This window comes from Podarcis vaucheri, assembly GCF_965113315.1.
Source record: "Podarcis vaucheri genome assembly, chromosome: 11".
In the NCBI taxonomy this organism is placed as follows: Eukaryota; Metazoa; Chordata; class Lepidosauria; order Squamata; family Lacertidae; genus Podarcis; species Podarcis vaucheri.
In genome coordinates, this window is record NC_138749.1 from 62,177,993 (window position 1) to 62,190,445 (window position 12,453).

General features: G+C 51.1%; 1 protein-coding gene and 1 long non-coding RNA gene across 10 annotated transcripts in view; one reads left to right on the forward strand and one right to left on the reverse strand.

Moving 5' to 3' along the window:
* Positions 1-12,453, forward strand: part of LOC309542764 — a 33,453-nt gene that overhangs the window by 18,933 nt on the left and 2,067 nt on the right. The gene's annotated exons all lie outside the window — the stretch shown is intronic.
* LOC309542665 (glutamate receptor ionotropic, NMDA 1) overlaps positions 1-12,453 on the reverse strand; it is a 29,771-nt gene that overhangs the window by 11,119 nt on the left and 6,199 nt on the right. For all 8 annotated transcript variants that reach the window (XR_014224345.1, XR_014224346.1, XM_082241520.1 and 5 more), the window contains 15 exons: positions 11,617-11,717; positions 9,851-9,972; positions 9,495-9,669; positions 9,015-9,159; positions 8,784-8,867; positions 7,332-7,467; positions 6,649-6,776; positions 5,903-6,067; positions 5,431-5,549; positions 4,462-4,574; positions 3,917-4,065; positions 3,552-3,709; positions 2,304-2,465; positions 1,661-1,770; positions 805-950 (listed from right to left, as the gene is read on the reverse strand). Coding sequence is in view for 6 of the 8 variants with exons in the window: in XM_082241520.1 (XP_082097646.1) it covers positions 805-950; positions 1,661-1,770; positions 2,304-2,465; positions 3,552-3,709; positions 3,917-4,065; positions 4,462-4,574; positions 5,431-5,549; positions 5,903-6,067; positions 6,649-6,776; positions 7,332-7,467; positions 8,784-8,867; positions 9,015-9,159; positions 9,495-9,669; positions 9,851-9,972; positions 11,617-11,717 (2,013 nt within the window). In the remaining 2 variants the exon portion in view is untranslated. The remainder of the gene's footprint in view (positions 1-804; positions 951-1,660; positions 1,771-2,303; positions 2,466-3,551; positions 3,710-3,916; positions 4,066-4,461; positions 4,575-5,430; positions 5,550-5,902; positions 6,068-6,648; positions 6,777-7,331; positions 7,468-8,783; positions 8,868-9,014; positions 9,160-9,494; positions 9,670-9,850; positions 9,973-11,616; positions 11,718-12,453) is intronic.

The window sequence follows — 12,453 nt, forward strand, 5'->3', positions numbered from 1 at the left end:
GTTGGGGATTGAATAGGACACCCCTATTTCATTATACGGGATCGAATAGGATGCCCCTATTTGCATTGTAGGGAATTTAATAGGACGTCCCTATTCCCATTGTTGGGGATTGAATAGGACACCCCTATTTCATTATACGGGATCGAATAGGATGCCCCTATTTGCATTGTAGGGGATTTAATAGGACGCCCGTATTCCCATTATATGGGATTGAATAGAACGCCCCTATTTGATTATTGAGGGTCGAATGAGATGCCCCTATTTCATTATAGGGGATTTAATAGGACACCCCTATTCTCATTGTAGGGGATTTAATAGGACGTCCCTATTCCCATTGTAGGGGATTTAATAGGACGTCCCTATTCCCATTGTAGGGGATTGAATAGGACGCCCCTATTTCATTATAGCGGATGAAATAGGATGCCCCTATTTCCATTGGGGCATTTGCCCCCCTATTTAGGAGGTTAGGGCCCCCTAAAAGGCCTTCCCAGGATGAGTGGGGCAGTGGGGTCCCCCAGGGGTCATCCAAACCAACCCTCCACCCTCTTGGAAGGTGAGACTCTTATGGGGTTCCCCCCACCCCATAAGTGGGGGCCACAGAGAGGGTGTCCCCCTAATTCTACTCCCCTTCGGCACCCTAGTGACTCTTGGGGTGAAGGAATGGGAAATGGAAAAGGACCTCCAAATTAAAAAATGGAAATTCAAAGACGTCCCACTTGTTTTGGTGTTTTTTTCCGGCGGTTTTGTGGGTTACCTGCCCCCTGCCGGAGGTCTCTTCTCCTCCCAAAAATGGCCTCTTCCTACCTGTAGGTTCTTCCTCCAGACGTTGACGGCGGCAAAGGCCAACTGCATCTGCTTCCGTCGGGCGTCCTTGTGCCTCTTGTAGGCAATTTCGATGAAGATCAGGAAGATTCCGGCCACGATCCCACCGGCCACCAGCATGAAGACGCCTGGGAGGGGTCGAAACGCGGGAGGGAGAAGGGTCAGAGAGCCGGGTTTGAAGGAAGCACACACGCCGCCACCACAGTCGAGGGTCGTCCAGGAAGCAGAGTGAGAATCGTAATCATGGCGGCAATCATTGTGATAGTAATAACGATGGGGATCCGGAATAAGAAGAGGAATCACAAATGACAATTGTAAGAAGAAGGATAGTGATAGCGATAGGGATACTTGCAAATGGTGGTGGTGGTGGTAGCAGTAGAAGTTAGAAATGGCAATAGTAAAATAACAATAATATTTATATTATTATTAATAATAATAATGTGAATCTAAGTTTGGCAGTCGTCATCATCATCATCATCCATCATCCATCCACCAACACCACCATCATCTCAATATTCTTATTCTTAAGAGCCTGGCTAAGCACCCATCAGCATCATCCATCACCACCACCACCACCATCATCTCAATATTCTGATTCATAAGAGCTGGGCTAACAACTGGATGATGGCTAGGAAAACTAAGGCCCATCATCCATCACCATGACCATCACCTCAATAGTCTTATTCTTAAGAACTGCGCTAAGCACTGGACATTTTGTGCCTTGCCTTGGGTTGGACTGGATGATCCCCGGGGTGGGGGTGGTGTCCCTCATGCCCCTTCTTCTCTGATCCCTGAGGGGAGGGAGCTCCAGGGGGAACAGGGAGGTCTAGGAACCCACCTGCCATGTTCTCAAAGGTGAGGGTGGCCGGGGCATTACTCCTTGAGTCGCACTCCTGGTACCTCACCCACGTCTTGTCCAGCTCTTCCATGAAGCCATTTTCGTGGAGGCTGTGGGATGGGAGGAGAGAGCTGAAGCGGGGAGTCCTGCCATCTTGAATAAAATATGGATTGGGGGGATGGGGCAGGTGGCCAGGTGAAGCCACGCCCCACAACCCTCAAATCTCTTACGGGGACCCAAGGGAGTCCCAGGAAAGGCCAAGGGAGTCCTCCAGGAGACCAACGTGGACCAAGAAGGCTCCTTGGCCATCTTTGACAAACCCAGAGGAGGTCAGGCCCAACCGGACTCCCTCTTTGATGCTTCTGGATTCGATCCCAGAACATCCCGATTTTGGGGGGCGAGGAACGTTGGAGGGGCCGGCAGCTTTCCGGATCGAACCCTGGATATCCTATTTTCCCGATTTCCCCCAGAGGGGATGCCTGGACCTTTCTCCTGTGAAAAGAGGTCCTCTTGTGTTTCTCCTCTGGAGTGGGAAAGGGAAGTTCCGGGATCGATCCGGGATGCTCGGAGGGTCTGGTGTTCTCTGCCCAACCCCAACCCCCTTCCCTGGATCATTCCCGCGGGCGGGGGAGAGGGTACGGACTTGAGGATGGCCAGCGAGACGTTCTGCTTCCAGGGACTGTCCTTCCTCATTCCGATTCCGAATCCAGACCGGAAGAAGAGTTCTCCAGTGGTCACCAGGTCGCACTTCTGGGAGGCTTCAAACTCCAGGACGGCCGAGTCCCAGATGAAGGCATGGAGCTTGCTGGGTGGAGACACAAGTGTGAACAGTAACCAGGAAAAGGGGGTCGACTTCAGGGCTGCCGGCAAACTCTAGAAGCCTTCCTTCCCCCTCTTCCGATGGAGGATTTTCGCAGGATGAAGCGGTCCCGAAAGGAAAGGATCAGATATCCCAGCAAATTCGTTCCTGAGAAATTCCTGCCAAACCTTTCCTGAGACATTCCCGCCAAACCTTTCCTGAGATATTCCCACAAAACCTTTTCTTAGAAATTCCCACCAAACCTTTCTTTAGAAATTCCTGCCAAACCATTGATTAGAAATCCCAGCAAAACAATAAATTAGATTGCAAAATTTACGAGAAACCCAGCAAAACCATTGATTAGAAATCCCAGCCAAACAATTTCTTAGAAATCCCAGCCAAACATTTTCTTAGAAATCCCAGTAAAATGTCTTATATATTTCTGCAAAACGATTTATTAGAAATTCCTGCAAAACATTTTGTTTAGAAGACGCAGACATTTCTTTGAAATCCCAGGAAAATTTCTTAGAAACCCAGCAAACATTTCTGAGATATCCCAGTCAAACAATTTCTTAGAAATCCCAGCCAAATTTATTGGAAATCCCAGCAGAATTTCTTAGAAATCCCAACAAAATTTCTTAGAAATCCCAGCAGAATTTCTTAGAAATCCCAGCCAAATTTATTGGAAATCCCAGCAGAATTTCTTAGAAATCCCAGCCAAATGTCTTAGAATTCCTAGCCAAATAGTTTCTTAGAAATCCCAGCCGAATTTCTTAGAAATCCCAGCCAAACCATTTCTTAGAAATCCCAGCCGAATTTCTTAGAAATCCCAGCCAAACCATTTCTTAGAAATCCCAGCCATATTTCTTAGGAATCCCAGCAGAATTTCTTAGAAATCCCACCCAAATTCCCGCAAAAATTCTTCGACTTTGCGTTGGCTTCAAATCAGTGGGTTGTTAATTGGTCGAAATTCATGGAAATTAACTGGCCGGAAAAAAAAATCGAATCCCATAATCCAACGCCTATTTCCCCATTGGTCCCCCATGTCCTCCCAGCCCACCCGCCGGGAAAAGTCAAAGGAGTCCAACTCACTTGTCCCGGACGGCCTGGATGGCTTCGGCGGCGCTTTCATAGTTATGCTTCTCCATGTGGCGGTACATGGTGCTGAGCTCCACCTGCCGGCGGAAGTAGATGTCCACCGAGCTCTGCTTGACCGTGGCGTAGATGAATTTGTCAGACGGGTTGCGCAGCTGGGAGAGGGGAAGGTAGGACGTCCGTATTTTGGTGGGAGAAACGTCAGAAGGGGTGGTAGAACGTCCACATTTTCATGGGAGAAATGTCAGAAGGGGTGGTAGGACGCCCATAATGTCATGGGAGAAATGCTAGAGGCGATGGTAGGACATCCCTATTCTCATGGGAGACATGTCAGAGGCTTGGTGTTCTCCTTCCATGCTTACCCTGGGATCATTGATGCCCGTGATCCGTTCCTCGGGTCTGTCCAACACCAGGAAGGCCGCCAGGTTGGCAGTGTAAGAGGCCACGATGATCATGGCGAATCCAGCCCACACCATCCCCAGGATCCGTGCGGAGAAGCTCCGGGGAGCGCCTGGAAGAGATAGGGCAGCTCGGGATGGTCCTCAAGCATCTGAAGGACCGAAACCCTGGGGAGATAGACCTCACCCAAGCTCTCTAGTGCCACCCCTCGAGAAGACCATCTAACTGGGGAAGAACCCAGAGGGGAAGAAGTTGAGTTGGACATCCCTATTCTCGTGGGAGAAATGACGGAGGTCAGAGAAGATGGTAGGACCTCCATATTTTCATCCATGTCAAAGGGGATGGTAGGACCTCCCTATTTTTATCAAGGTGAAAGGGGATGGTGGGACCTCCCTATTTTCATGGGAGAAATATCGGAGAAGATGAGATGGGGTCGGTGGCACCAGCCTTTTCTTTGCAGCCTCTTACGGACGGACCCATCCAGATTGTTCCCACTGGAGAGACTCACCTTCTCCGATGCCAGAGTTGAGCAAGACTCCCCAGGAGAACCACATGGCCGACGAAAGGGTGAGGGCATCCTCTTCCTCTTCCTCGCTGTTGACTTTGAAGCGGCCGAAGGGGCTGCAAGAGAGCAAGCGGGGCCAGTGGTCAGCCGTCCGTTGAGGAGCAGGTCTTAGAAGATGCCCCGTGGAAAGAAGCTTCTGGACCTCATGGGTGTGAGGAACTCCAGAAGTCCAGGGTGGGCAGAGGACGGAACTTCGAGGACTCCTCGGTTTCCCTCATGTCATTCGCAGGTGGAATAAGTGATGCAAAGTCAGTGGACAGAGATCCCTTTGCATCATTGATGGGTACGTAATTTGGTGACGTCTTGAGGAACAGCCCGTCCAGTTCCTTGTCCCTGCCCCCATTCATCCAGCAGAGCTGGATAACTTTTCCTTGCTCCTCTGGGAGGAGGAGGAGCAGACCAGGAAGACCAAGGGGTAGAGGAAAGAGGCATAGAGGGGGGAGGAGGCCAGGAAGACCATGAGCTAGAGGGAGGAGGAGGAGACCAGGAAGGCCAAGGGGCAGAGGAAAGAGGAGGAGGAGAAGGGAGGAGGAGGAGGAGGAGACCAGGAAGGCCAAGGGGTAGAGGAAGGGTTAGAGGGATGAGGAGGAGGGGAAGGGGGAAGAGGAAGAAAAGAGGAGAAGGGAGGAGGAGGAGGGGAGGGGGAGGAGGAAAATGAAGGAGGAAGGAGGAGGTAGGAGGAGGAGGAGGAGACCAGGAAGACCAAGGGGTAGAAGGAGGGGTAAAGGGATGAGAAGGAGGAGGAGGAAGAAAGGAGGAGGAGGGAGGAGGAGTGGGAGGAGTGGGAGGAGGAGAAGGAAGGAGGAAGGAGGAGGAAGGAGGAGGAGGAGGAGGCCAGGAATATGAAGGGGTAGAGGGAGGAGGAGGAAGTGGTAGAGAAGACAAGGAAGACCAAGGGGTGGCTGCAGTTACCTAAAACGGTCCAGGAGATAGAGCATCACAGCCACCACGTGGACCGAGAGGCCCACCAGGAGCCACAGGGTGCTCTGGAACGGCTGCATGAACGAGTCCAAGGTGCTGCGGGGGATTTCCTGCAACGGAGAACCGGAAGTGGGCATCAGCAGCCAGGGGAAGACCCCGGCAGGGGCTGCTTAGGGTTCCTCACAAAGGTTGAAGAGATCGTGGCAAGAGAATGGTTCTCCTCTTCTTCTCCTCAGGCCTTTCAAGGATGGACCTTGATGTCATATAAGGGTGGCTTTTAATGGATGCTGATTATAGTATGTTATATTATATTATATTCACAAGAAATTCCATCGGGACTTTGCAAAGGGAAGGAGATGGACAACGGGAACGGCTTGACCAAAGCAGAGCGTGGCCACCTCTGCGGACCAAGCCCTCTGGAGGGCACAGTGATGCCTAGTGGTCGTTGGCCATGTCTACCCACCTTCTTCACCAGGATGGTGAGTCCCTGGTACTTAAAGGGCTTGGAGAACTCGATGTACTGGGCCCGCTCGTTGTTGATGGTCAAAGGAGCCACGATCATGTCCGCCTGACCGCTCAAGAGCTCCCCCATCATGCCGTTCCACTCCTTCTTGTTGCTGTTGTTCACCTGTGGTGAGACAGAGCCGGGGTGAGAAGGGCAAGGAGGTCCATATTTCCATGGGATGGATGTGGGAGGTGATGGTAGAACGTCTGTATTTTCGTGGGATGAATGTGGGAAATGATTGTAGGACGTCCGTATTTTCATGGGATGAATGTCAAAGGGGATGGTAGGAAGTCCATAATTTCATGGGAAGATCATCAGAAAGCGTGGTAGGACGTCCATAATTTCATGGAAAGAATGTCAGAAAGCGTGGTAGGACGTCCATAATTTCATGGGAAGAACCTCAGAGGGGATGGTAGGACGTCCATATTTTCATGGAACAAATGTCAAAGGGGAAAGCAGGAAGAAGCTATGGGAAGCAAGTTCACGAATGGACAACCCTCCAGGCCTCTCCTGAAGGTTCCTCAGGTCACCCCAGTGTGGGAGGAAAGCCAATGGGTATGGCCAACCATTCCAGGAACGACTTCGCACAGATCCCCTTTCTCAACGGGACGGCGTCTGTCCGTCCCCGGCCAAGGGGCTGGACCCTCCGAGGTCTTCAGAGAAGTTGGAGGGTGGCCCGTCCGGCCTTCCCGAGGCCCGCTCACCCGCTCCTGCGTGCCAAACTTCCCGTCGCCCACCAGGTGGACCTCGTAAGTGAAGTTCATGGTCTTGGCCAGCTTGATCAGGAGGTCGACGCAGAAGCCATAGCAGCAGAGCATCACGCTGGGGCGGCCTGGTGGGGCAGGAGAAAGGGGGACCACCATTGAGGCCTGTTTCAGAAGGTCCCCAACGGAGAGGACCTTCTCGATCACTCCACCTCCATGCCCTTCCATCGAGGAGATGCCATTTGACCGGGCCCCATTAGGACAATGTGGATGGCTTTCTGGTGGAGATCCAACCCGTTTCCCGTCAACCCGTTTTGTTCCTGGCCTGTTGAGCTGGATTCCTTCCTGGTTGTATGTGGAAGAGATCATCTGAACCAGGCTTCCTCCACCTCAGCCCTTCAGGTGGTTCCGTTCCATATATGATCAGAAAGCGATCCAGTTCTTCAGGCTTGATCAATGGGGAACGGACCTCCCCATTGTTCCTGACCACCGGTCCAGCTAGCTAAGGATCATGGGAGGTGTAGGCCAACCACATCTGGAGGAGGCCTGGTCTAGACTAAGAGGATCTCATCTCCACCATGCAGTGCAGACCCTCCCAAGAAGGAGAGATGCCTGGCGCCCAATGGAGACGCTTGTTGGGGGAGATTCTGACCTGATGCCCCCGCTTTGGGTTCAAGACGTACCCGGCATGGTCTTGTTGGGCCCCGTACAGAGGACCTGCTGCACCAAGCCGCCGGTGCTGTTGGTGAGGGCTTTGCACTTGCCGTCGGCCAGGGTCTCCTTGACATAGACGAACGGCTCCTGGTGAATGGTGACAATCTGGGGGGGGGGGGAAACAGCCCCCCAAAAAGTGAGAAGATGGATCACCATCCTCTTCCCAGCCAAATCGGCTTCTCAACCCCTCTGCTGCCTTCTCCTGGAAGGGGAGAGTTGGACGCAGGGATGCCAACATGGAATTCAGAAGTGGTTGAGATGGAAGGGGCTCCATGGTAATCTAGACCAACCCCCCCTGACGTGCAACGATTTCCACTTAGGCACCCGGGACTCCAAGGAAGGAGAGCCGGCTTGGTTGCGTCCCGCAAATTTCTCCTGCACATCAGGCCGGGCTCTCCTTTCTTGGAGCTGGAAGCCACGGGTTCAAGTCCTACCCTCTGGAGCGGGAGGACTTGTTCTTTCTTCCATGCGAAAGCCCTCAAGATATTTGAAGACGGCTCTCATATCTCCTCATCCTCAGACTGAGTATTCCTATCTCCTTCGGCCATTCCTCCGAAGGCTCGGCTTCTGGACCCTCAATCATCTTGAGATGTTTGGCTCTAAAGAGAGCGATCTCCTTCAACTGTTCCTCCCAAGGGACCCTCCATTATCTTGAGATGTTTGAAGATGGCCCTAACATCTCTTCTCAGCCTCCTCTTTTCTGAGCTAAAGAGAGCCATCTCCTTCAAATGTTTCTGCTAAGGTTGAACTTCTAGACCCTCAACCATCTTAAGATGTTTGGAGGTGGTTCCCATATCTCCTTGGTCTCCTCTTCTCCATCTCCTCTGAAGTTCCTAACCGTTCCTCCTAATGCTCAGCTTCTAGACCCTCAAACATCTTGAGATGTTTGAAGATGGCCCTATCATCTCCTCTCAGCCTCCTCTTTTCTGGGGTAAAGAGAGCCATCTCCTTCAACCTTTCCTCTAAGACTCAGCTTCTAGACCCTCAAACATCTTGAGATGTTTGAATATGGCTCTCATATCTCCTTGGTCTCCTCTTCTCCATCTCCTTCAACCATTCCTCCTAAAGCTGAGCTTCTAGACCCGCCATCATCCTGAGATGTTTGAAGGTGGCTCCCATATCTCCTCTTCTCCATCTCCTTCAACCGTTTCTGCTAAGGCTGGGCTTCTAGACCCTCAATCATCTTGAGATCTTCGAAAGTGGCCCTAACACTTTAGCCCAGAAAAGGCCTCCCCTTTTCTGGGCTAAAAAGAGCCATCTCCTTTGACTGTTCCCCCTAAGGCTTGGCTTCCAGACCCTCAATCATCTTGAGATGTTTGAAGGTGGCTCTCATATCTCTTGCTCTCCTCTTCCCCAGCTCCTTCAACTGTTCCTCACCAGGCTGACATTAGTGAGGGAGGGAGGTGGAGCAGAGATGATACCTTGAGCTTGGTAGACATCTCGTAGCCCTGGGGTGTCTCGGTTTCTCCTCCCGGCCAGATGATCTTGCGGTCGTTGGGCAGGAACTGCGGAGGTGAGGAGAGAAAGGTTGGGACCAGACCTTCTCTACCAGCCTTCCCTGATAAATGACCATAGAGTCAGAATGGGACCCCCGAAGGTCAGCCAGTCCGACCCCCAGGCCAGGCAGGGCCCTCCCATCCAGGGATACTTACGTGGCTGCCGTTGTAGACGCCAACCTGCACCAACTTGTTGTTCTGCAGGTTCATGACGCTGTAGTTGGCGTACTTGCGGTCCCCGTCCTCGTTGAACTCCACCCGGCCCGTCACACCCTCGGCGTACTTCGTCTGCATCAGTACCCTGGGCAGAAGGCGGGTTGATCGGGATGGGGAGGGATGGAAATGTCTCCCACAAAATTACGGACGTCCTACCATCCCCTCTGACATCTCTCCCATGAAATTACAGATGTCCTATCACCCCTTCTGACATTTCTCCCCCAAAATTATGGACACCCTACCACCCCTTCTGACATTTATCCCACCAAATTATGGACATCGTACCATCATCTCCAACATTCATCCCATGAAAATACGGACATCGTACCATCCCCTCTGACGTTTCTCCCATGAAATTACAGACATCCCACCACCCCCTCCATAAAGAACCCAGGTCCGAGGTGCCCAGGACGCTCTTACCTCTTGAAGAGCGGCCCCGTCTTCCAGATGTTGGTGTTCCCCACACACCCCCTGGGTGGGTCGGTGATGTTCTCCTTCTCAAACAAGTTGTGGACTGCCTGGGCCACCATGGCCACCGCATCCCGGATATGAGCCGACTCGTTTTTGCCGTTCATGAGTTGTAGACCGATGAGACCTGGGATGGGGGTGGGGTGGGGGGTGAAGACAGATGACTGGGTTGGCCAGGACCCCAGAGGTAATCCAGGTGAACTCGCTGCGAGGCGGAGACCTCCGAATGGATTTAGAGAAGGGAAGGAGAGCACCGCTGGGTGATCAACCATGGGGCAGCTGGACCATGGGGAGGGGTCCCAGGTTACCTTCTGGTGCATTGCGTAGGGCATTGCCAGAGATCTCCCGTTCCCCCACCAGCCAGACGTAGCCGGGACCTGTCATGTTTTCTTTGGCTGCGGCCGTGTAGACAGTGGTGGCGTCGTCCTCACTGGAGAAAGAGAAGAAGGCTTTTGGGATGGTAGGATGTTTGTATTTTGGTGGGAGAAACGGCAGAGGGGATGTGTAGCAGGAACCCCCCACCCCAATCATTCAGTTTGTACAAACTTCACACACTCACACTCACACACTACATATGCCACACTTCTGTTATAAATTCATAGAAAAATCAACCATACATCGGATTTGCACTGTTCCATTTTTGTTTTACTCCATATAACAAGGACTATCAAAGGGGGTGGATTGGTTCTGGTCAGCCATAATCCCTTCACCATCCCAGCACATCCACAGGAGCCCTGCCCAGTTGCTATGCCAACCCTGATGGTCCTAGACAGAAGACCATCAAGATCACAAAGAACTTGCATATGGGAGTGGGTTCAGCATGGACTGAAACAAAGGACAATGATCAGATCTTCCCTCTGGGGGCAGGAAACTGCCAACTCCCCTTTGTCTCCTGGAAGTGACTCATGGGGAGGGGGAAAGGAGGAACCAGCCAGGTGACAGGACACTCAGGTTACCACCACAACTCCTCCCTCAACCCCTCCTTTCTGTAATGTATGCATGATGTCAACCCCTCCTTTCTGTAATGTTTGCATGTCAACCCCTCCTTTCTGTAATGTATGCATGATGTTTCTGGGGGTGGGCTTGACCTAGAGGATGGGAATTTCAAAAGTTTTTATAAGGTCTTGCACACCATCTTTTGGGGTCTTTCTTCTCTTCTGCAAGTGAGGGGAACACCCTGTTGCAACAGTTCAATAAAGGCCAAGCCTACAGGCTGCTGTTTTGCTCCAAGTTATCCTGGTTGGTGTCTTTGTTTTTGTCCAAGGGAGCCCTCGTATTTTTCCAGTAACAGATGGAATAGGAGGTCCCTATTTCCTTGGGAGAAATATCAGAGGGGATGGTAGGACGTCAGCATTTTGATGGGATAAATGTCAGAGTGGGTGGTAGGACATCCATAATTTCATGGGAGAAATGTCGGAGGGGATGCTAGGACGTCCCTATTTTCGTGGGATGAATTCTGGAAAGGATGGAATAGGACGTTCCTATTTTCATGGGATAAATGTCAGAGGCAATGGTGGAAGTCCATATTTTCATGGGATGAATTCTGGAAAGGATGAAATAGAAGGTCCCTATTTTCATGGGAGAAACGTCAGAGGGGATGGTAGAAGTCTATATTTTCATGGGATGAAATGTAGAAAGAATGGAAAAGGAGGTCCATATTTTCATGGGAGAAACATCGGAGGGGATAGCAGGATGTCCCTATTTTCATGGGATAAATTCTGGAAGGGATGGAGTAGGAGGTCCCTATTTTCATGGGAGAAACGTCAGAGGGGATGGTAGAAGTCTATATTTTCATGGGATGAAATCTAGAAGGGATGGAATAGGAGGTCCATAGTTTCATGAGAGAAACGTCAGAGGGGATGGTTGGACGTCCATATCTTCATGGTAGGAACATCAGAGGGGATTGTAGAAGTCCCTATTTTCATGGAATAAATTCTGGAAGGGATGGAATCAGAGGTCCCTGTTTTCATGGGAGAAACCTCAGAGGGAAACGTCGGAGAAATTTGAACAGGGGAAAAACAGGGGTCGCCTCCACTCACCTGACCCCAACCCCGCCCCACCGGCCGGCCCTCACCTGGCAGACAAGATGATCACCCTGGCCTCCAGTTCCTTGGCTTCCAGGAGGAGAGACGTCACATTCTTGGTGCCCGGCTCAAACTGAAGGACCTTCTCGGCCTGCAAGGTTGGCGCGAGCAAATGGGGTCAGTCGGCTGGGCCCCGATCCCCCATGCGAGAGCCATGCTTTCCTCAGAAAGATACCTCCTTCTCTCTTTCCAAGGTCTACCTGGAAAGGACTCAGTTGTTCCTCATTTCTTTTCCTCGGTTTTTCTCTCTCCCCCCCGTTCTTTCTTTTCTTTTTTTTTCTCCTGCTGGGGTTCATTTCCTCCCCACCCCCCTTAAAAAAAATAAAAATCTATTTTTTTATTTTATTTTCTATTTTAAAAAAAAGAATCATTTTTCTTTGTTGTTGCACTGGGCATGCAAACAGAAGTCACTCCAGCCCCAAAAGAAGGTCGTGCATTGGTACAAGAAAGAGGAAAAAAAGGCATATATAGAGATACACAGCGGCCGCCAAAGTGATTCCACCCACCGTGGCAAATTGTTTTCTCGCTATTTGGTTTTTGCAAAAAAAAAAAATCTTGCAAAATTTGCATTTTTTTTTTTTTGAAAATTCTGCAGAATCCCTGCCATCTCGGAAATTGCCGACCTGCGTTTTTCGCTCTGTCATCGCCATCTCTGCGACGGCAAGGGAGCCCCTCAGGCGGCAACTGCGAATATCCATATATTGGTTGGCTGGCTGGTTTTGCGATGCAGTTGACCGCTCAAACGCCTGTTGCTTTTCCAAAAAACGAAACAATAATAATAATAAAAAACAGGAAAAGGGGAGGAAGGGGGAGGGGGAAAACACGCA